At 41.8% G+C, this 25,602-nt stretch overlaps 1 protein-coding gene across 1 annotated transcript in view; it reads right to left on the bottom strand.

Moving 5' to 3' along the window:
* Window positions 1-4,691: 4,691 nt before the first annotated feature.
* Window positions 4,692-25,602, bottom strand: part of LOC131894866 (carcinoembryonic antigen-related cell adhesion molecule 1-like) — a 44,417-nt gene continuing 23,506 nt past the window's right edge. Inside the window, exons 6-8 of the mRNA XM_059245236.1 lie at window positions 14,117-14,392; window positions 5,079-5,190; window positions 4,692-4,851 (exon numbers count right to left, since the gene is read on the bottom strand). Of these exons, the coding sequence (XP_059101219.1) occupies window positions 4,692-4,851; window positions 5,079-5,190; window positions 14,117-14,392 (548 nt within the window). The remainder of the gene's footprint in view (window positions 4,852-5,078; window positions 5,191-14,116; window positions 14,393-25,602) is intronic.

Genomic DNA, 25,602 nt, shown 5'->3' with positions numbered 1-25,602 from the left:
TGACTGATCTCTTCTTGGTTAAAATTTGGTCGTTTGGGTGAATCTAGAAATTCATTCTTTTTTTTTTATATTTTCCAACTTAATGGGGTATAGATTTTTATAGATTTTCTGAGTCTCCCAATTCCATGATCCCATTAGGAATACAGAAGATGAAATTAAAATGGAAAAGTTGGAAGAGGAGGACTTGGATGTGTACCTGACTGCCTGTGGCACAGGAATTCCTAGGAGTGCAGTGATCCTCTGAGGGCTCTCAATACTGGTAAATATTTCAATAATGTCACTAACCAAGATAATGGCCAACTCACCTGGTCACCTCTATCTTGATGAAGTTACCAGCCAAGATGGTAACAAAGTCACTCGGTTTCTTTCTGTGTGGTGAGCTCAGCTCATGATAAATGAGCCCACACCTCACCAGGGCATGAGTCCATGGGGAATATAGAAATGTGGGCGGCCACTGCTTTATTTCTCAAACAGTGGACCTCAAGCATGGATGATATAACAGAAGAAAGTACCCAGAGTACAGGTGTGTGGGCCCCAAACAGCAAAGTAAAGACACAGAGGAAGGACCGCCATGGTCTTGATCCAAGACAGGGGGTCCATATGTGTCAGTACAGAGGTAACTATGAATGCAAAGTGGTCTCATTTGGATTTTCCTTTGATCTCACTCAGCTCTTAGATAGAAGCTAGGATCCACAAGGCCCTCTATAGGACTTTACTTAGCGGTCACTGCTCTGTGTTTGTGTACACTCCCTGCCTGTCCCTCTATGCCTGTGTATGTGGATGGTGGTGGTGGTGGTGGCAGTGAGGTAGTGCTGGTGGTGCTGGTGGTGGTTGGTGGTTTGCTGGCATGTATGTGTGTACATTATGTATATGTCTGGTACCCCCAGGGGAGAGAAAATGGTATCAGATCCCCTGAGACTACAGTTACAAAAGGTTTTCAGCTGTGTGGTTGATGGGGATCCAAATCCTCTGGAAGAGCAGCCAAGTGCTTAGATCCACCGAACCACCTCTCCAGCTCCTATCCCTGGCACCTCTAGAGTATGCTCGACTGTATAAAGTCAGGAGGGGACAGGCTTAGAGTCTTCCTGGTCAACTAGTTCCTTTCCTGATGCATCCTTTTCAGTCACTACTCTCCTGTCACAGTAGTGGGGCAGAGGTGTGCAGGGAGACAGATGCAATTAGAACAGAGGGCCCCACAGAGCTAAGTGTTGACAAGAGCAGGAAGTGTGAGCAAGAGAGGAATCTGGAGTATGTGATAGGACACTGGACATTCCCCAGTAGGAGAAGGAGCTAGTTTCGGGGAGCTAAGGAGATAATAGTGTGTGCGAGGAAGACCTGAGAACAGATTGAGAAAAAGTCAAAAAGTGCTTCATGTGCTTGCTGAAAGCTTGGCCACTTAGCTTTGTGGGACTAGAGAACAAGTCGTAGCTGAGAGGTGAAATAGAATCTTAAACGGAGACACATGGGAAATTGTATCTCTCCACAATGGAACTGCATCTGTGACCAACCAAGACAGTTCCTGTTTGCAGGACCTTGGATTTCATGGTCCACAAAAATGTGTACAGCAAAAATTTCATGTCAGAAACAGGTGCAGAGTGGTTGGCACTGGACTCCTAGAACTGTACACAAGCCAGTCTACATTGTCATCCTTCTGAGGGCAGAGATCGCATGCCAGGAACCTACACACATAGTCACCTAACTGTCAGAGGGCTTTCCCCAGTGGAGGTCATCCCCTACCACAGACCATTTTTCTCTCCCACAGCCAGGTTTCTGATCACTGCTTAGTCGGCTCCCTGGTTACAGTGGACTTCATAAGTGCTCTTGCTCTGTGGTCTAAAGCGGAAATCCCTCACCAGCAATACCTTTCCTGCTAGCCACCGGCTACCCAATCCATTATTTGCCTTTCTCTCTGCTGACTCTGAAGATTGGGGCAGCAGGGTTGTATCCTTTGGGGACTCCCCACCCCCCACCCCAGTCAATGAGGGGCAGGAGACTGGGAATGCATGAGCAGCAGCTAATGGGACAGTTCCATTGCTGTGTTTTTACTTCAGAAGACAGTTGCTGTTGCTGGTGGAGATGGGAAGACTGAAGTTAGGGATTTGGGTTGCTGGACATTGTTTTTCAGGAAATAATGTGAAGCTCCATCCACCTGAAAAGTATGATCATACAGTCAGTCTCAAGACAGAGAGAGAGAGACAGAGACAGACAGACAGACAGACAGACAGATAGAACATGGGTGCATCTCAAAGGACAACTTGCAGGACGGGTCTCTCCTTTCACCTCAGGGTTTGGGGACTAAACTCAGATGTTAGCTGTATAAACAGCATTTTGCAAACTAAACCATCTCAACTGCCCTAAACCTGGTTTGTGTGTGTGTGTGTGTGTGTGTGTGTGTGTGTGTGTGTGTGTGTGTGTGTGTTGGTGTGAACCAGCTCTCATGTAGCCCAGGGAGTCCCCATGTTCTCCAGGGACCAAGTGCTGTGACTGCAGGTGTGCTCCACTGTGATTCTGTGGATCAAACTTAGGCCAGGGACAGTCAGGCAAGCACTCTAGCAATAAGACAACATTTCCAGCCTTTAAATTCTCTAAGTGACCATCTCAATTGCTAAGAAGAATATAGGTTACTGTGTGGCTGGAGCCCTCTGGCAAAGAACAGAGACACACAATAGTCTCCTCCTTTGGAGTCAAACAACATGGTCTGTTTGTCATGCACAGAAAACCATCTCATGGAGGCCCCCTGTGCCAGAGAAATTAGAAGACAGCACCTGGCTGACTTTAACATGCAGCCCTTGGTCCCTGGCCATTGTCCACTCTCGCTCCTTGAGGGCCTTTCATCTGCAGTGGCCCTTTGGCCAATGTCCACCCTCACGTTTGAGCATGCCTCCCATCATTCTCTAAGAAACCTGCCAGTCTTCTACATGACAGGATGTCTCTTATTGAATCACTTCTGACTGGTTGGAATGGAGTCTTTCCTTTGAAGACCAGAGCAGGTTCAGATGAGGAGAGACAAGGGAGAGGGGTGTGGCCCTTTCCTCTTTGGTTCTGTGCTGGGAACTACACAGGGACTAGCTCATCTACACCTGTAACCTCTTTTGTAGTGGGCAGAATGCAGGTGAGCAGCCTAAGGGTAAGAGAGGTGCAGCTCCTCATCTGCTGCACAAGGAACTAAGGACACACAGTTGTGGCTCTGAGGGTCCCCATCTCTCCGGAGACATCTGAGAGGAAGCAGGCAGTGAAAGTGGCAGTGCTTACGTCATTAGGAGAGTTGTCACATGACCTGGGGAAGCAATAGAAGAGTCAACAGATCATGGAAGTGCAAAGCTCATCTAAGACTTGTGATTTGTAGTAGTAGGAGGCTGCAGGAGGTGGTGGTAGATGTGGGGTGAGGGTGAGGGGTGTGATGCCCAAGTCCAGGTAGAGTGTTTGTATCCTACAGAGTCTGTTTCACAGACTTAGCTTATTAGGACCAGAGGAGAGGTAACAAGGACAGAGACCTGAATTATTCAGTTCAGAAGTTCTCCAAGTTCACCAAGCCTTGATTATCCTTTCCTCAGTGGTATTTGTCACTGACATGTTCCTTTGATAAAGAAGAACACAGTGGTCCTTGGGACCCAGACTCACACAGTAGAGAGTCCCCCTAAGGGATAATGAATGTCCACAACCTTCACACACAGCAGGGAAGACGTTAGGGTGAGGAAATTGCTCTTGGACATATGGTTCCCTCATGCCAGCCTAGCCTAGGGGAACTGAGTCTCCCTTCAGTACTGACTTGGTCTCCTGTGGCTGGAAAGAGGATGAGGACCTACAGCACCTGGGGGCTGGTGTTGTGCAATATTTGTTTAACAATGTAAAGATGTGTTGTGTTTGTATAACTATGTAAAGATGTGTTGCTGTTTTACCTTGACTGCAAAGGCACCAGACATTTCTAAGAAAAAGCTGAATATCTAATAGTGAGGGAGGATAGATAGGTGGGACATCTAGGCAGGGAGAATAAGTAGGAGGAGGTATTTAGGCCCAAAAAGGAAAGGAAAAAGTAGCCAGGGGACATCTGGGGCCAGACAGACAGACAGACAGACAGGGAGGCAGCAGGAAAATAGGACATACAGAATGAAAGAAAGGTAAAAAGGCCTGAGGCAAAACATAGATGAATAGAAACAGTTTAAATTAAGGTAAAGGAGCTAGCTGGACAAGCCTAAGCTAAGGCTGAGCATTCATAATTAATAATAAGTCTCTGTGTCTTTATTTGGGAGCTACTTAGCAGCCTAAAGAAAATGCCAGCCAGAAGCTGGGAAAAGAAGATCTGCTCTGTAAGTCAGTCAGGAGACAGTGGCTGCTGTCCAGGATGTTGTGGAAGTACTGGCAGGTGGTGGGACCTTTGATTCCCGAAGGTCAGTGCCTTTACTTACTATGGATGGACGGGTCCAGTTGTCCTCACTGAGCATGCTCTTACTTCTTGACCTAAAGAAATGGGAGACACTGTCACTGTTGCTTGGTTCCTTAGTTGGGAAGGACCCTGGGAGCCAATGTTTCCTGGGAGCTGCTTGGTGTCCTTGCTGTGCATTCACACCATGGCTGCCACTGCCTTTCTTGGTGCTGCCTCTTTTTCCAATCTAACCAGCCCCTCCTAGCCTTTGATCCTTTTGCCCCATCATATTTGCTCTTTCTAACTGGTTCTGGGGGTGGTAGTTTGGTTAAGAATTTACTTTTTTCTTCTTTTCCTTTTGAGGTTTCACATTTAAGGATGCTTTTGAGGTTTCATTGAGTTTGGTTGGCTCATTGGTGTTGGTTGGCTCATTGAGGTTGCTTGGCTCATTGTCCATCTGTTTAACATTGTTCTCAATTTGTAGCTCCCTGGTGATAGATGAAGTCAATTTATCTCCAAACTTCACAGGGAAAGGAGAGACCATGACCAACAGACAGTGGGGTACAGGACATAGGAAGGCAGTGATATGAGGAACACAGCAGACACACAGCAAAGAGAAGAAGATGGAGTCCAGACACAAAGTGAAGGAAGCCTCTTCCCTTTCCCAAGCATGGAGGGAATGGAAGAGTAGGTGGAAGGGTGGAAGATACTTCACCTGCCATGACGGCTGCGCCACAGGAAAAACAGTACAAATATTATTGCAATCAGCCCCATCAGACATTGGGCAACAATGCCAATAATAGCCCTTAATGAAGGTCGATGTTCACCTGTCATGACAGAAAAAAGAAGAAGCATCACATTAAATTCATCCTCACTGAGCAAGTGACAAGAACTCTCTGAATGTGTCTGCCATCTGTTTGCTCCTTTGGGGAGTGCACCTCCTGTGAGAAGGTAGATTAGGAGAGGTGAGGCAATAAGCAGGGTATTCTCTCCTAGTACTCCCATAAGTACTGTTTCTAGGCGGCCATGTGTCTTTCTTTTAGTCCTGGCTGTGGTGGGTGGGGAGAGAGTGTGCTTTAGGCTGCAGCCTAAATCATATCTACTCTGGCAGTCCTTGGAAGGCTCTGAAGGGAGAAAGTCACATAGCAATTTTTACATTAAAATTACACTTATTTTTAATGATCACATCTTTTTCTCATTGTCCTAATTATGGTCGATGTAAATATTCAACTCTCTGGTTCCTGTGGCCAAGAGTTAACTGAAAGCATATTGAGGCTCCATAACCAAAGAATCCTGCCCCTTTACCCCATCCCTGGGACACAGCTGGTCCCTGGGAACCCCTGCCCAACTCTGTCCCAGTTGCTGGCCAGCAGGCAGGGCTGCTGCGGGAAGGCCCCACCCTCACCAAGACCCACTACCGGACCCTGTAGTCTACACACGCTGCCCCCATACCCATCCTCCTGAGACCCCAGCCACTTCCTGAGGCATGGAAACCAAGCCAGCAGCCCTCATTGGACAAAGAGCTCTTATTGGAATAAGAGTAACCTCCTGAGACAGCGAATCTGCCAGCCCTCATTAGAACAAGAGTGGCTTTCTGAGACATAGAATCTGCCACCTCTCATTGGTCCAAGAGAGGCTTCCTGAAACACAGAATCTGTAAGCTCTGACTAGTTCAAGAGCCCTGTTAAGACCAAGAGTGGCTCTGTGAGTCACAGAATCAACAAGCTTGGTTGACCCAAGAGCAGCTCCCTGAGACACAGAATCTGCCTGCTCCAATTAGACCAAGAACTAAAATTGCACCTAGAGGGGTCCCCTGAGACACAGACACAATAAGCACAGAGTGGGACAATAGCAACTCACTCAGACACAGCTACCTCTTATACCTAATAGAGGAAGAGATGGGCAGATGTCAAGGGAAAAATACATACAACAACATGAAGAGCAATATGGTATCACCAGAACCTAGTCCTCCTCCAACAGCAAGACCTGAACATCACAATGTAGAAGAAGCAGAAGAAAGCAACCTTAAGAACAGCATCATGAAGATGCTAGAGGCCTCTCAAGAAAAAAAATGAAAAAAGAAATTGTGGAAAAGATAAACAAAAAATGGAAGAAATTAATAAAAAATAGAGGAAAAGACAAATAAAAATTGGAAAAAATCAATAAATCCCTTAAAGAAAGCCAAGAAAACCATGAAAAAGCAATTAAACATCGGAGGGAAACACTTCAAGACCTGAAAAGGGATATAAAAACAATGAAGAAGACAAAAACTGAAGGAATGGTGGAAATAGAAAATCTGAGTAAACAAACAGGAAACACAGATGCAAGCATAACCAACAGAATACAAGTGATGGAAACGAGACTCTCTGGTGTAGGGGATGCAATAGAGGAAACAGATTCATCAGTCAAAGAAAATACCAAAGCCAAAAAGTCATAGCACAAATCGTCCAGGAAATCTGGGATACCATGAAAAGGCCAAATCTAAGAATAATACGGATAGAAGAAGGAGAAGAATACCAACTAAGAGGCACAGAAAATATATTCAACAAGATCATAGAAGAAAACTTTCCCAACTTAAAGAAGGAAATAACTATGAAGATACAAGAAGCCTATAGAACACCAAACAGACTAGACCCCCCCAAAAAGTCCCCTCATCACATAATAATTAAACAATTAAATCTACAGAATAAAGAAAGAATATTAAGAGCAGTAAAAGAAAAAGGCCAAGTGACTTATAAAAGCAAACCCATCAAAGTAACACCCAATTTCTCAATGGAGACATTGAAAGCCACAAGGACCTGGACAGACATTAATGCAGACACTAAGAGACCATGGATGCCAGCCTAGACTAATATACCCAGAAAAACTTTCAATCACCATAGACGGAGTGAACAAGACATTCTAGGACAAAACCAGATTTAAACAATACCTATCCACAAATCCAGCCCTACAAAAAACACTAGAAGGAAAATTCCAACCTAAGGAAGCCAGATACACCAACAAAAATACAGACAATAGATAACCCCTCTCAGAAAACTCCAAAGAAGAGAAATATACACTCACTACAATCCAAAAGATAACAGGAACTAACAATCACGAGTCATTAATATCCCTTAACATCAGTGAATTTAATTCACCTATAAAAAGACACAGGCTAACAGAATGAATACAAAATCAGGACCCATTTTTCTGCTTCATACAAGAAACATACCTCAATTTCAAAGATAGGCACTACCTCAGAATAAAAGGCTGGGAAAAGTCTTACCAATCAAATGGTCTTAAGAAGCAAGCTGGGCCGGGCCGTGGTGGTGCACGCCTTTAATCCCAGCACTCGGGAGGCAGAGGCAGGCAGATTTCTGTGAGTTCAAGGCCAGCCTGGGCTACCAAGTGAGTCCCAGGAAAGGCGCAAAGCTACACAGAGAAACCCTGTCTCGAAACCCCCCCCAAAAAAAAAGCAAGCTGGATATTACTATCCTAATATCCTACAAAATAGTCTTCAAACTAAAATCAATCAAAAGAGATCAAGAAGGACATTACATACTTATCACAGGAAAGATACACCAAGAGGAAGTTTCAATTCTGAACAATTATTCCCCAAATACAAGATGTAAAAGAAATGTTATATGTAAAAGAAACATTACTAAAGCTTAAGACACACATAAAACACCACATATTAATAGTGGAAGACTTCAACACCCCATTCTCACCACTAGACAGATCTGCCAAATCAAAACTTAACAGAGAAATAAGGGTCTTAACTGATGTTATGACTCAAATGGACTTAATATCTACAGAACATTCCACCCTAACAAAAAAGAATATACTTTCTTTTCAGCCCCCCCAAGGAAACATCTCTAAAATTGTCCACATACTCAGTCACAAAGCAAACCTCAACAGATACAAAATATTTGGAATAACCTCCTGTATTCTATCAGAGCACCATGGTTTAAAATTAGATTTCAAAAGCAACAAAAATTACAGAAAGCCTACAATCTCATGGAAACTGAATAATGATCAACTGAATCACCAATGGGTCAAGGAAGAAATAAGAAAGATATTAAAGACTTCCTAGAGATAAATGAAAATGAATATGCTACATACCCAAACTTATGGGACACTATGAAAGCAGTGCTAAGAGGAAAATTCAAAGCAGTAAATGCCCACATAAAGAAGTTGGAGAATTCTCACACTAGATACTTAACAGCACACCTGAAAGCTCTAAAACAAGAAGAAGCAAAGTGACCTATGAGGAATAGATGTCAGGAAATAATCAAATTGAGAACTGAAATCAATAAAATAGAAACAAAGAGAACAATACAAAGAATCAATGAAACAAAGAGTTGGTTCTTTGAAAATCAACAAGATAGACAAGCCCTTATCCACACTAACCAGAAGGCAGAGAGAGTGCATCCAAATTTGGAAAATTACAAATGAAAAGGAAGACATAACAACTGACAAGGAGGAAATCCACAGAATCATCAAGTCATACTTCAAAAACCTGTACTCCAAAAAATTGGAAAATCTAAAAGAAATGAACAATTTTCTGGATAGGTACCATATACGTAAGTTAAATCAAGACCAGATGAACTATTTAAATAGACCAATAACCCCTAAGGAAATAGGAAGCATCATTAAAAGTCTCCCAAACAGAAAAGGCAAGGACCAGATGGTTTCAATAAAGAATTCTACCAGATCTTCAAAGAGCTAATACCAATACTCTTTAAATTGTTCCACACAATAGAAACAGAAGAAACGTTACCAAACCCCTTCTATGAGGCTACAGTTACTCTGATTCCCAAGCCAAACAAATATGCAACAAGGAAAGAGAATTACAGACCACTCTCCATGATGAACATTGAAACAAAAATACTCAATAAAATATTGGCAAACTGAATTCAAGAAAACATCACACAATTATCCATGTTGACCAAGTAGGCTTCATCTCAGAGATACAAGGATGGTTCAACATATGAAAGTTTGTCCATATAATATACCATATATGCAAACTGAAAGAAAAAAACCACATGATCATTTCATTACATGCTGAAAAGGCATTTGACAAAATCCAACACCCCTTCATGATAAAGGTCTTGGAGAGATCAGGAATGCAGGGAACATACCTAAACATAATAAAGACAATTTACAGCAAGCCAACAGTCAACATCAAATTAAATGGAGAGAAACTCAAAGCAAATCCACCAAAATTAGGAACAAAACAAGGCTGTCCATTCTCCCCATATTTATTCAATATAGTACTCGAAGTTCTAGCTAGAGTAATAAGACAACAAAAGGAGATCAAGGGGATAGAAATTGGAAAGGAAGAAGTCAAACTTTCAGTATTTGCAGATGACATGATAGTATACATAAGTGACCCCAAAAATTTGATCAGGAACTCTTACAGCTGATAAACACCTTCAGTAATGTGGCAGGATACAAGATTAACTCAAAAAAATTAGTAGCCCCCCTGTATACAAATGATAAACAGGCTGAGAAGGAAATCAGAGATACATAACCCTTTACAATAGCCACAAATAATATAAAATACCTTGGGGTAAATATAACTAAGCAAGCAAAGGACCTATATGACAAAAACTTTAAGTCTCTGAAGAAAGAAGTTGAAGAAGACGTCAGAAAATGGAAAGATCTCCCATGCTCATGGATAGGTAGGATTTACATAGTAAAAGTGGCAATCTTACCAAAAGCAATCTACAGTTTCAACGTAATCCCCATCAAAATCCCAACACAATTCTTCACAGACCTCAACTTAATATGGAAAAACAAAAACCCAGGATAGCCAAAAGAATCCTGTACAATAAAACCACCTCTGGAGGCATCACGATCACTGACCTGAAGCTCTACTACAGAGATACAGTAATAAAAACAGCTTGGTACTAGCATAAAAACCAACATGTGAACCAATGCAACCCAACTGAAGACACTGACATTAATCAGAACACCTACAAATAGGTGATTTTTGACAAAGAAGCCAAAACTGTACAATGGAAAGAAGAAAGCATCTTCAACAAATGGGGCTGGCATAACTGGATGTCTACGTGTAGAAGGCTGCAAATAGATCCATATCTGTCAAAATGCACAAACTTTTAGTCCAAGTGCATCAAAGACCTCAACATAAATCCAGTTACTCTGAACCTGACAGAAGAGAAAGTAGGAAGTAGTCTTGAATGCATTGGTATAGGAGATCACTTCCTAAATATAACACCAGTAGCACAGGCACTGAGAGCAACAATTAATAAATGGGACCTCTTGAAACTGAGAAGCATTTATAGGGCAAAAGGCACAGTAAATAACACAAAATGATAGCCTACAGAATGGGAAAAGATCTTCACCAACCCAACATCTGACAGAGGGATGATATCAAGAATATATAAAGAACTCAAGAAATTAGACATCAAAATACCCAAAAGTCCAATTAAAAATGGGCTATAGAGCTAAACAGAGAATTATCAACAGAAGAAGCTCAAATGGCTGAAAAACATTTAAGGAATTGCTCAACATCCTTAGTCACCAGGGAAATGCAAATCAAAACAACTCTGAGATACCATCTTACACCTGTCAGAATGGCTAAGATCAACAACACTGAAGACAGCTTATGTTGGAGAGGATGTGGAGCAAGGGGAACACTCCTCCACTGTTGGTGGGAATGCAAATTTATACAGCCACTTTGGAAATTAGTATGGTGCTTTCTCAGAAAATTGGGAATTGATCTCCCTTAAAGACCCAGCTATACCACTCTTGAGCATATACCCAAGGAATGCTCAATCATACCACAAAGGACACATGCTCAATGATGTTCATAGCAGCCTTATTTGTAATAGCCAGAACCTGGAAACAAGCTAGATGCCCTTCAACTGAAGAATGGATAAACAAAATGTGGTACATATACACAATGGAATACTACTCAGCAGAGAAAAACAATGACAGCATGAAATTTGCAGGCAAATGGATGGAACTAGAAAAAATCATCCTGAGTGAGGTAGCCCAGACTCAGAAAGACAAACATGGTGGGTACTCACTCATAAGTGGATACTAGATGAAAAGCAAAGGATAACCAGACTGCAACTCACAGCTCCAGGGAGGCTACCTAGTAAAGAGGACCCTATGAAAGACACAGGATTGCCCAGCGATAGAGAAATGGATGAGATCTACATGAGCAAACTGGGGCTGAGAGGGGATAATGGAGGGCATTAATGGAGGTTGGGAGAAAGAGAGCTTAGGGGAGCAGGAGGTCCTAGCCAGATCAGGAACAGAGTGGGAGAACAAGGAAAGAGATACCATGATAAATGAAGACCCCATGGGAATAGGAAGATGCAGAGTGCTAGAGAGGTCCCCAGAAACCCACATAGATGACTCCACTATAGACTACTTGCAATGGTCAAGAGGATACCTGAGCTGACTTACACTGGTGGTCAGATAGCTGAACACCATAACTGCAATGATAGAACCCTCATCCAGAGACAATGGAAGCAGATACAGAGATCCACGGCCAATCTCCAGGTGGAACTCCAGAAGTCCAATCGGCTAGAGAGAGGAGGGATCATATGAGCAAGAGATATTGAGACCATGATTGGAAAAAGTACAGAGACAACTAGCCAAACTAGTGGAAACACATGAACTGTGTCCAATAGCTGAGGGACTCCCATGGAACTGGATTAGGCCCTCTGGAAAAGTGAAACAGTTATGTAGCTTGAACTGTTTAGCAGGACCCCAGGCAGTGGAACTGGGGCCTGTCCTTAATTCATGAGCTGGCTTTTTGGAACCTAGTGCCTATGCTGAGACACTTAGCTCAGCCTTGGTAGAGGGAAAGGGGATTGGACCTGCCCCAACTGAAGGTACCAGGCTCTGCTGACTCCCCAGGGAAGACCTTGACTTGTTGGAGGTGGGAATGATGGGTGGGTTGGGGGTGGAAGGCTGGGAGGTAGGAGGAAGGAGGACAGAGGAATCTGTGGTTGAAATGTAAAATGAGTAGAACATCTCTTAATAAAAAAGAAAAGAAAAAATAAATATAAAAAAATTCATTTCTGCTGGCTCATTTGAATTTATTGGTGTGAAACATAGTTGTCCTATTGAGTTACAGAAAGTAGAAGTCATTCTTGTCTGAGACCATCTGCCCCTCTGTGACCAGATGAGTTTTGAACAGGCTGCTAAGATTGTTCAATGATGAACAAATAATGAGTTTAACAAGGGATATTTGGAAAATGGGATATCCAGGTAAAAGAATGAAGGTAAGCCTCACCTAACAACATACACAAATCAGCTCTACATGGATCAAAGACCTAAAATGGATCAGAGCTGAAAGTCATCAGACTTTTTGGAGACAGGATGAAAGCATCTTAAAATTGGATTTCGAATGGTGTCTTTGTTATGATGCCAGATGCACCATATGGGCCTTTTGGCTACTTATATGTCTCTACACCACATGCATGTTTGGTATATGAGGAGAAGAAAAGAGAGTGCTGAATTCCTTGGAACTTCAGTTAGAGACAGAAATAAGCTGCCATGTGGGTGCTGGGAATTGAACCGCTGTCCATTGAAAGAGTTGCTAGGGCTCTTAACTATTGAGCTATCTCTCCAGTCCATAAACCATATAGATAGATAGATAGATAGATAGATAGATAGATAGATAGATAGATAGATAGATAGATAGATAGATAGATACACATACTACTACACAACATAAAAAACAGTTATTAGAGAAAAGCATCTTGTACAGGGATGTCATGCTTCAAATGTCAGCATGAGGATAAGAAACTCAGTATATGGGCCACCAAGATGGCTCAGCTGGGAAGAGTGCCTGCCGTACTCCTTCCCAGTACCTACCCCTACTTTCCACACAGAAATAAATGCACAAACAAATGTGGGCTAGTGGAATGGCATAGCAGATAAAGGGCTTGTTCACCCACCTGAGTTCAATCCCCTGTCCCTGGAGACTGGCTCCTACAAATTGTCCACTAATCTCCACTCATGGGTGTGGGTCATGCACACAAAATGAATAGATATGCAAATGTAGCAAGAAACTCATTACAGGTACTTTCTATCTATGGATTTTATATTTATGGATAGAAACCTTGGAAACAAACTACTTGGAAAAGTATTTCTACAGTGAAAAATGTATTGTTTCCTCCTATCTTTGTCCTGTTCACAACACAATAAGACTAGGTTCTATGCAGTATTCATATTAGGCACTGGAAATAATGTAAAGAAGATCTGAATGTGTCCAAAGTTGTGTAGAGTAACATGAATATTTTACTAGTTTCTTAGGGGTGACTGTGTGTGTGTGTGTATGTGTGTGTGTGTGTGTGTGTATGTGTGTGTGACTCAGACCCTAAACTCTTAATCACTTTGTATTTCTATTTGCTCTGTTGACATCTATTATTGTTATTATTGACAGGGTCTCGCACTTCTATGCCTCCTGCTTCATGCTCTCTCTCTTTTGAGACAGTGTAACTCTGCCTAACTTGAAACTGGCTAAAGAGACCAGGGTGTTTGGGAACTCATAGAGATCCAACTGCCTCTGCCAGTAGTGTGCCGGGGTTAAAGGCATGCCCGCACTGTGCTCACCTTGCTTGGTGTTGTATCATGAGATTAACATGCATCCATCACTAAGCTGGCTGTATTTGTTTCCTGAACAATGTTTTTCTCCTTGGGACTTTGACCCATTCTGCACTCTGTTAATAAGGAAACTGGCCCTGAACCCAAACACTATGGAGTAAGGAGGTAACAGAGATCACTCACGTATTATGTCCAGCTGGATGGGGTCACTCCTCTTGGAACTGACTTGATTGGATACTTCACACTGATAGTCCCCAGAATCCTCAATCCTCACAGAGTATATTTGGAGGGTGCTGTTGTTCTGGGACAGATGCATCCTGTCTTTGAGCTCCACACTCTGGCCTTTGAAGAACCAATGGATAGAGATCCCAGTGTCGTTTGACAAGCAGGTCAGAAACACAGAGATAAAATCTTTGACTGTGTTGTTGGTGACTTGGATGGAGGGTGTAGTCACTGGCTCTGTGGATAAATAGTGGAGGGGACCAGCTGATAGTCCTTCACCCTCAGCGATCTCAGCCAGTTCACAGGGCCTGTAGAATGAAGGGGCCCTCTGCAAGATTGCATGTTCAAGATATGGTTTGTAAGGAACGACCTGAATCTTATTCCTACCAAGATCACCCACAGTGACCCTGACTCAGGGTATTTGTGTAGATTCCACACTAGGAGTCTCTTTGGCCCACATGTCCAGAAATCTCATGGTGGAGGGAATGTACTTCCCCAATGATATTTGTGGGAATTCTTGCTCACACTTTCTGTGAGTGTGAATAGTCAGGTCCCTCCTTTATGAAATAGTCTTCTGTTTCTTTTTTATTAAATAATTTGTCATAGGGTTAAGATGGCCCAGCTAATCTTAAAGGGGTTAAAGGCTAGAACTCAGGACTGGAAGAAAAAAATACTAACTGAAAAATTTTCTTTGAAGAAAAGTTTTATTTCCTGTCCCATAGATATGGATTAAATACTACAGAGAAGAAGTGAATAATCACAGTACTGACCACAGCCTGCCACTCTAATACTCAGTACTGATAATTTTTGAGACAGGGTCTCACTGTACAGTGCTAGTTCACTTGGTACTTGCTATGTAGACCAGGCTGGCCTCAAACTCACACTATCTACCTGCCTCTCCCTCCTAAGTGCTGACATCAAAGATGTGTGCCACCACACTCAGCTGACATTTTTTTTGAACCTTGAGAACAGTAAGCAAAAGAACATCATCAACTGTCAGTGACATGGTTCACCCTGACTCAGAACAGGGCTCCTAGGCACCTTTGCCACCCACTCTTCCCATTCCATGGAGTCAGACCTGAGACAGGAGCAGACCTGGGAGCAGAGGTCTAGTCCCCATGTGTGGGGAATATTCTCCTACAATTTGTAGAATAAGAATGTGAGCACAGTTGAAAGCCCTGGGTGTTCCTTGTAGGTCATGGAGGTCATAAAATGAAAATGGGGAGGACAGGAAAGCTTGTGTGAGGTACAGAAAGAAATATTGACTTTGAGGCTCTCCTAACCATGGAAAGTCCCTCACACAACCTAAGGCTTTCCAAGACTGGGAGAACCTCCTCCTCACATTGCAAGCTCCATCCCTATCAGCCAGAAACCAGAGAACCAGGAGGCCATTAGACATAGAGATGGAGCAGGAGGCATGGGAGAAGACTGAGTTTTGCTTGTTCCCAAAGACATGGGTTGGAAATCAAATGCTTCTGCACCTTCCCAGAAAGCCAAAAGACTCCATCCCAAACATGGTGTTGATATTTCAGAGATCCACTTACTAAGGACTCTAATTTGCTTCACTGTGTTCTTATTGAACACATGTTATACATGTGGCAGGAATAGGATTCGCTATTATTAGTGTTGAGATTGGAGATAAAGAGCTCTTGGGTGGATGACTGGATCTCTCCATTGACAAACCAAGAGTACTGTGCAGGTGGATTAGCATCTGTGTGGCAGGAGATGTGAGGTTTGTCCTTGAATGGAAATGAATATTTGAGGGGGATATGATCAGGACATCTGGATAATCTGGAGCAAACACAACAAAGCTACACGTGATGTCAGCAGAGGGAAGGGGAAATCCTGGTCTGTAGAAGGACATAGTATCTCTTTGAGCTGTGCTTTAATCTTAGTTGAGCAGGTGTTTGGGAGGAGATTAGTGGAAGAGTACTCATTCAGCATGTACAAGCCCTGATCTTTGCCAAGCACAACATACAAACATCCCCTCTGCACATTCATGTGTGCACTGAGATTGAGTCTGACATGTCCTCTGTCTCTATCACCCTGAGTCTCTCTAGGCAGAATTCCCTGCAACCCATTAAAGCTCAATGCTGGGCCTGTCTACATGTGCTTGAGCTGTGCCAGGATGCCCTGGCAGCCTAGGTATCTGTATAGTAGGTCTGTGTCATGAACCCAAGGGGACTGGGACTGAGTATGGTAGCTCTAGCCCTCTGTATTTAGGCAGTTGTGGCCAGGATGAAACAGACAATACTTACAGGTAATGTCCAGAGAGAATCGTCACTTGGGCAGGCACTCACTGAGTTCCAGGTTCACGTTCATAGGGTCCTGTGCCAGTCCTCACAACACTGAGTAAAGTGAGAGTCCTGTTGTCCTCAGACAGCTTCAGCCTGTCCTCTTCTGAGAGGCTTTGATCATTTATCCTCCACAGGTAGGCTGTATTCTGAGTCTCAGGCTCACACATTAATGCTACTGTGCCCTCACCCTCCATGGGATTGGAATTGTTGGTTGTGATGTTGGGCGTGGGTAGCAGTGCTGTGTTGACCACAGAGAAATGGTTGCCCTGTGTGGTACTTCTGATTCTTGCAAAGGCCTCTTACAACCCGAGATAGTCTCCTAACTCCTAGCTGACCCAGATCCTTAAAGAATCAGGCAGGAAGCAAATTAAAGGCAGATGGAGTGGCTGAGTGCTCAGAGATAATGGGGCCTCCTGTGCTGTGTATGGAAGAAGCAAGTACTTTCTTATGAGTGAACTGAGCTGCAGTGTTTGGTGATGGTCACACTCAAGACTTAAAATCAGAGACCTTTGTAGCAGGAATCTTAAATGTTCTTATTAATAAAAACAAATCCAGAGCCAGGTATTGGGGTGAATGCTAAAAGATCAGGGAAGCAGAACATGCTACAGCCACCTCGCCTTGCCAATTCCTCAGCTGATCCTGTTTCTTCAGACTGGAATCCTCTGAGTCCTCATCTGAATGGATCTCAGCTGAACTGCTTCTCAGAAGCCTGAATGCTTAACCAGGCCAAAAGCTTCTAGTTTCTGGTCTTCAAGCCTTATATTCCTTTCTGGTTTTTTGCCATCATGCCCTAGGATTAAAGGCTCACTTTCTGGGATTAAAGGCGTGTGTCACCATGCCTGGCTTTTTCCAATGTGGCCTTGAACTCACATTGATCCAGAGGGATTTCTGCCTCTAGAATGCTAGGATTAAAGGCGTGAGTGCCACCATTTTCTAGCCTCTGTATCTAGTGGCTGTTCTGTTCTCTGACCCCAGATGAGTTTATTAGGGTGCACTATATTTTGGGGAACACAATATGACCACAGACATAATTTTATCTCCTGGTCCTCACTGACCCATTGCTGCCTTGAGACACAAGGTTCGGGTCCCTCCAGCTACACTGACCTCTGCTGCTTTGTGTAGACCAGAGCCCTCCCAGCCTTTGCTGTTCAGGGATGTCTTACAGATAGGTTATGATTAGTCTTCCCATTGAGCTTCCCTGAGAAACCTGACAGTCTGTCAGAGATCTCACATAGCTCAGGATCTGCTGACATTTAGGTCATGCTGGGTCACAGGTGGTCTATTCTTGTCAGGTGTTTGATGTTGATTGACATGAATCTGGGAGCCCTATAAGAATCCTGAGTCTATGAAATGTTCTAGAGGAGTGAAGGCCACCTAGTAGGTCACCCATGTTGGGGACCTGGAGATGTGGTTTTGGACAGATAGCTTGTGCCACTGATGGCCTATGTGTCCCTGACTCAATGACTGTGTTTGCTGTCTCACTTTTTCTGTAATGGTAAATGATCATTGCTATGCCTGCATTTAACCTTAAATGTGAACGATGACCTGACCTTCCACCAAGCAGTGTCTATTAGGATTTGCCTGCAGGAAATAATCCCTGGACTGCGGTTGGAGAGATAACTCAGTGGTTAAGAACACTGGCAGCTCTTCTAGAGGTCCTGAGTTCAATTCCTAGCAACCACATAGTGGCTTACAAACCTCTATAACGAAATATGGTGTCCCTTTCTGGTGTGCAGGCAGATCACTTTATAATGAATGAATGAATGAATAAATAAATAAATAAATAAATAAATAAATAAATAAATAAATAAGACAAATAAATAAATAAATAAATAGATAAATAAATAAATATAAATAAATGAGTAAAATAAGGCTAACCAGACTGTGGGAAGGAAACACCAAGGAGCCTCAGTAGCAGGATGTAAATTTCACATTGGAAAGAGAGGCAGATTAGAAGTAACCCACAGAGAATTGTAGTCAATGGTAGTATATATTTCAGAGTAGCCAAGAAAAATTTCCAATGTCTCACCATAACAAATGGGACATATGTGTAGTGGGTGTTAAATAGTTGACTTAATCATTTTGTCTTGTGCACAGACATCTAAGATCAAACTCTATTTGTACAGACTAAGTTCAGTTGGGAGGCCATTTAAAGCTCTATTATCATGGATCAAGAAAGGGGAAAGACCATTTTCAAGGGCCAAATAATGTTGCATATTGTACATCTGAACATGGGCCAAAATTTATAAAGAACTCTCACAGTTCAACAATAATAACAATAAAACCACAAGCAGCTCAATCCAAAGAGAAGGAAAAGACCTGACATTCCTTTTAAAGAAAGAGGAATTGATGACCAACAAAGATATGCTGCTTAGTTTTTGTCTATTTGATGAACTAAATTCACATGGGAAGAGAAATCCTCAGTTGTGGTGAAAGACCCTAGCCCTTCAGGCTTACACCCCCAAGCTTCAGGAAGAGAGAAACTTAAAGCACCAGGAAATGAGAATCTAAAAATCTAGTTCCAAGGGCCACCTGACTCAGCCACTACTCAATCACCCCTGTAACAATATAACAATGTAAAAAGATTTGTGTTGAGAGATGTGCTCAACTGGGATTGGGATAGTTGCAGGTGTTCCAGGAAGGACCACCATAACCTGTGTGTAAACTCCCCCCCCCGCCCTGATACCCCCTTGAGGTTTCAGGAAGAATGTACCTGTTGACGTGACTGTACCCACTCTGTGATCAGACCATGTTCTTGTGAAACGAAATTGTATGGGAATTGTAATTTTATGGCTTTTGTGGGTTTTTCCTTTAAAAACCCCCATGTGGCTGCAGTAAGAATCGACTCTTGCTCTTGGGAGCAGAGAAGCCCTTCTACATAGAAGCTTAATAAATCCTCGTGCTGTTGCATCAACTGGATTGGAGTCTGGGTTCTTGGGGCGCCCACTTGAGACCCTAAACTTTGGGGTTCAGCAGTGGAATCACCTCCATCACAATGGCCGGCAAGGCATTTTCTTAATTACTGTTTGGTGGAGAAGGACCCAGTGCTATCCCCTTGCAGATAGCCCCTTTCTTATGGGCTCTGTAAGAAAAGCAGATGAGCAAGTTGTGGGAGCAAGCCAGGAAGCTTTCCCCAGGGTTCTTGCCTGCACTCCCCTCAATGACAGACCCTGATCAAGACATTTAAGCCAAATAAACCCCTAACTGCCAAGTTGTTTTGGGTTGTGGCATTTCAAAACAGTAACTGGAAAGCTATCTAGAACAACACATAAAGAAATGCTATGGGAGCTGGGGTGGTGGCGCACGCCTTTAATCCCACACTAGGGAGGCAGAGGCAGGTGGATCTCTGTAAGTTCCGTGCCAGACTGGTCTACAGAGTGAGTTCCAAGTCAACCAAGGCTACACATAGAAACCCTGTCTCAAGAAACCCAAAATGAAAAAAAGAAAAAAGAAATGCTTATAGGCCAGGCATGGTGGTGCACACCTTCAATCCCACTACTCTGGGAATTCCAGACTGGACAGTCAGTGTACAGTGAGACCCTGTCTCACAAACAGAAAACAAAAACATGCTTAACACCAGTAGTCATTGTAAAAATGCACATGATTAGCTGACCTAAACTGTACATTCTTAAGGATAAGTTGGGTATAAATTATAAGCTATTAAAGATAGTTTTTAGGATACAAGTTAAAGCTTGATCATCTTGTAAATGATCAAATTCTCTATACAAATCTATGTTTAGAAACAGGCTAAATATGCTGAATATTAGCATAATAAATTCCTTACTTCACCCATGACATTTTAAAAATGTTTAAGCTTCCCACTTTAAACTATCCCAAGCCTCTGGCTGCCAGGAATTAATTAGTCCAAATTATACTTTGAGAACATTTAGATTATATTTCCATTTACCAGGTCGAAAGATAATTTGCTTTGCTATCCAATTTGAATAAAAGAGAGCTCACCAAACAGATTTCAGAATAAGCTTTTACTGTTCCTTCATTAAAAGAAATTCACTTTACATTGGCTGTTCTCAATAATCAATCACCTATGTTTCCTGAATAATTAAATACATAAATGCTTTTGTGGTAAAATTTTCATAAGTGTATGAAAGTTTAGATATAGAGACTGTTCAGGAAAGTTAAAAAATAACTTATGATATATGAATTGCCAGTTATTGGGATAGATAAATATAACATAAACATCCAGATATGGTATAAATGATACCCACGTCTCAGTAAATAACCTAGAGATACTGAGGATGTATGCCTAAGGTAGATCTATGGATAAAGTGGTTATTGAAATCTGGTATATATAGGCTTTAGATATAGACTTAGATATGCATTAATACAGTAGTTTATAGACATCCCCTAGAAGGGACACTGGGGCTAATAAAGGCCATAGCTCCACCACTGTACAAGGTATAATAATTGTCCCAGGAATGATTGATCCTGAATTTACTGGGAAAATTAAGATTATTGTAAACCTCCTACAAAAACAATTCAGATTCTACAGGGCAGAGCCTAAGGGAACTGCCAGTTTAGATTCTAGTGTTATGATCTTCTGGATTCAGGTAATTAAATATTCAAGAACAAGTAAATCCTTAAAATACAGGAAAAGAAAATAATTCACTTGCTAGACAAAAGCATAGACATTTCTTACATTTTAGAAAATGATTGGCCAAGTACTTAAGATAATTATTACTCCTTCATCTCTTATAGGCCTAGGTCTAGCTAATATTGTAACCAAAAGCTAAGAAATATTAAAACAGTCAGATATATAAAATTAGCCGGGTGGTGGTGGCGCACGCCTTTAATCCCAGCACTCGGGAGGCAGAGCCAGGTGGATCTCTGTGAGTTTGAGGCTGGCTTGGGCTACCAAGTGAGTTCCAGGAAAGGCACAAAGCTACACAGAGAAACCATGTCTCGAAAAACCAAAAAAAAAAAAATTATGGCCTATTCTGCCCATAGGCATCCCCTTTATACCTAACACTATGTGGGGAAGAGACATGCAATTAATTTGTGTATCATTGTTTTCTGCTATGGACTAATATCAGCTCAAATGCTATAGATGGGTGTTAAAATTAAAACAACTTGAGTAAACAAAATAAAGGCATAATTGAGCCCATTATTCTAAAAATTACAAATGACAGACATGGCCTAAGGTATCAAAATTAATCTGAGGCACCACTCTTGACTGCTGACCCCATTACATGGAAATCTGATGCTCCTATCTGGGTTAAACAATGGGCTTTGAATGCTGAGAGAATCGTAGCTGCTACTTGTCTGGTGGAAGAGAAGCTTAAAAATAGGGCATATAAAGCCTCCCACCAGCCCTTGAGTCACCCCAATATTTGTTGGTTAGAAAAAAAGTCAGGCTTACAGGCTGTTACAAGACCTTAAAAAATTAAATGACTTTATTGGAGCCAAGGGAAGCTTCACAGCCTGGCTTGCCATCTCCTACAGCCACCCCTAGAATTCAAAATATAATTGTCATAGACTTATGAGTTGCTTCTTCATCATACCTCCTCATCCTAAATATTGTTAACATTTCACTTTCAGCTTAGCTTCTAACCCTGACACAATGCAAGTCAAAAGCTGACAAGCAGAGAAGGAAATAAGAGTTCTGTTTACCCAGAACTCATTGATTGAGCTGAGTTCCTCATCATATAATCATATACACAGATTAACTATCAGAACTATCTGTAAATTTTAGTTTCCTCACCGTACACCAACCCAATAATATATATATATGTGTGTGTGCGTGTGTATATGTGTATATATATATATGCACATTGCAACACATTTATTACACAGGTGACAATATAATTATAACAAACTATAAAATCTATGAGTTTATAGATCGGCAGATAACTCTATACTGGTACTTTCTCATGTCTGTCCAACAATTACAAATTCTCCCCCTATGGAAGCTCACCCATGAGGCCTACGTCCTTATGATTTTTGGCTATGAAATGAAGAAATAATGCACCATTTATTCCACTGCTTTAAAATTTTAAGAAGGCCTAGAGCTCATAATTGGACAAAAGCCTTACATATACTTCAGGAGCTCTTAACAATTGGTGCTTAATGTTTCATATCTCCCACTACAGGCATCCCTTATTATCCACAGGCCAAGCCACAAAGTTACACCTAAGCCTCCAGAACCTTCTCACTTGTATTTGTAAAGATCCTGATATTTTCATAATGTCAAAAAGAGGATATGACTACATATTTTCACAGGATACTGACCCATCTTTATGAATCCTGGATTGGCTGGTCACACCATATACTAGGCCGCTGCAGGACAAAGATGCTCTAAAGCTGCCAGTCTGAATACAGGCTGTTATTTACCTCTAGATTCTTAAATATTGAGCTGTAACTTTATGAACAAATTGATACAATTCCAGATCCTTTTGATGAACTCTGTTCATAAAGGATATCAAAACATATAGAAATATGATTAGAAATAATCCTGTCCTAAATGCATTTTTATTAATTTTGATCAAAAGATAATCAAGACTTGAGATATATTACAAATGAAACATTTTAGATTTCATTCTCTGACTATCCTGCGGTTTTGTTGAGACTCCAAAGATTCATAATCTTGCTCTGACAAATCACCACTGTTATCATATGGCTAATATGTCTAAAGATTTTGTCTTTTAAGAAGGTTCTTATAAGCTTCAGGAGATCTAAATTCATCAACGCTCACAAGCCAAGAAGGACCAGGAGGAATGCAGCCTGACTACAGTTTATGTCTTCCACTTACAAATTTTCTTTTTCTTCTCCAGGATGGTGGATCTTTCCCTCTCTCCCTGGCCTGACATCCCCTTCTCTCATCTGCTAAAACCATGCATTTAATATTCCATAGGTACACTTAAGAGAAAAAGTTTCCTCCTTAAAACGCCTCAAATGCATGTTCTAATACACATATTTGTTTCCAGCAGAAATTCTGATGATTTAAAGAGTTACACATTGTCATCCTCTGGACCACAGACATGCTCTCTAGCTGCAGGTCTGCACCCCATCCTCCATCCTCCAGCCCACATGGATGTGCTGTCCAGCTCAGCCCTGCATCATGCCCTCTAGCTCATGAGACAGAAAATCCTGCTACCCATGTCTTACCCTGCAGAGCCTGAAACAGCCTGTTCTTCCTGGGTTTCCACTGCATTCCAGCCTTCAAGACCCTCAGCTTTGGCCACATATCAGGAGGAAGAAACCATGAATGATTTCTACAGCCCTGTTGTGACTTACCCCTCTTTCAGTGCTGAACTCCCCAGCCCAGGGGCTGTACTGCCCTTAAAAAACACTCTATTATTAATTCTATAAATTCTGCCCATGATCCTGAAATGTATATACTATCAGATTTTCTCCTTGAGTACTTCTTGCTGTGGGATGGTCTATATGTCAAATTGCTCTGATTGGTCAATAAATAAAAAACTGATTGGCCAGTGGCCAGGCAGGAAGTATAGGCAGGACTAACAGAGAGAAGAATTCTGGGAAGTGGAAGGCTGAGTCAGAGACACTGCCAGCCGCCACCATGACAAACAGCATGTGAAGATGCTGGTAAGCCACGAGCCATGTGGCAAGGCATAGATTTATGGAAATGGATTAATTTAAGCTATAAGAACAGTTAGCAAGAAGCCTGGTATGGCCATACAGTCTGTAAGCAATATAAGTCTCTGTGTTTACTTGGTTGGGTCTGAGCGGCTGTGGGACTGGCGGGTGAGAGAGATTTGTCCCGATGTGGGCAAGGCAGGAAAACTCTAGCTACAACTTCTAACAATTGTTCTGTATATAAGTCTTGCTATGTATACCCTGACACAGATTACTACAGTCCTCCCATAGCTAAATGGATCAATATTGCCTTGATTACAAATTTAAATTATTAGGTCAGTTTTAACTGAAGCCTTGGTCCCACAGGTGTTCATGACTAACTCAAGTAACTCCTTATCTAACAATGCCTCTTTTAAATACAGTTTAACCAAAAAAATACCACTAATCAGAGATTGATAGAGTTATGTTCCAAACTAATCATTTTTGATAAGTCACAATTATAGTATTTAGACACATTTGACCATATTTTGCTATACCAGCTAATGATGGATTTTTTTAAAGATTTATTTATTATGTATACAGCATTCTGCCTGCAAGTATGTCTGCAGGCCAGAAGAGGGCACCATATGTCATTATAGATGGTTGTGACCCACCATGTGGTTGCTGGGGATTGAACTAAGGACCTCTGGAAAAGCAATCAGTGCTCTTATCCACTGAGCCATCTCTCCAGCCCTAATGATAGATTTTTATGTTACTCCTCTGCTCCCTTCTTAGGACTTAGATATTCTAAGTATATATAACTACACCTATTAGATGGCTAAACTAAATCTCAGCTTGCCATCTACATAGATTATGGATTATAAATATTAATCAACCATTACTTCTCATTTTTCAAGTCATCTCCAAATTTAAATTTTTTCATGTTTTTCACTACCCTTGAGAGAATTAAACATTCTCCTTTTTTTAATAAATGAAAAAACTGGAACTGCTGCAAGCCAGAGGAAAACATAATGGAATTCAGCTACTATCCCAAAAGCTGCTACTTGGAAAGGCCAAGGAATTTTCTAAAGGTCAAGTCATGGTTTAAGAAGTCTTGGTGATATTTTAGCTTTTGTATATATATATGTATTAGCTGGTTCCTACAATGATTTTCTTGTACGTTATATGTGTTTCCAAGAACTCCTAACAATGTTTTTATCTAAAATACCTATCAAGCATCAAAAGCCAAACAATCTCCTGAACTAAGGTAACAACCTTATAGAAACAATGCCTGTCTCCTAGGTCAGGAGGATAGCTTCATTTCTTGTGCAATTTAAGCAGATACCCTCTTTTCTTATACAACCTCACTAACATTATAGACTCCTAACTTCTTACCTAACCACTTCTAGAAGTGTAGACTGAGTATATAAATCCCCTTTTTTGATCTACTAACCAATCATTAGCTCTCAGTTGACCTCCTCTTTTACCACTCTCTTTTAGGGTTGTAAAAGAAAGCCTGATACTCACTCCTTGATGAAAATTCTTACCTGCCTTTATGACCCTGTAAGAATTCAAGCCTGATGACTTGCTCTGCCAGGGGATTGTTATTGCTTGGGT

Source organism: Peromyscus eremicus, chromosome 1 (genome assembly GCF_949786415.1).
Source record: "Peromyscus eremicus chromosome 1, PerEre_H2_v1, whole genome shotgun sequence".
Classification (NCBI taxonomy): domain Eukaryota; kingdom Metazoa; phylum Chordata; class Mammalia; order Rodentia; family Cricetidae; genus Peromyscus; species Peromyscus eremicus.
Note: the sequence above shows the minus strand (reverse complement) of the source record. Positions and strands in the feature narration are given on the sequence as shown.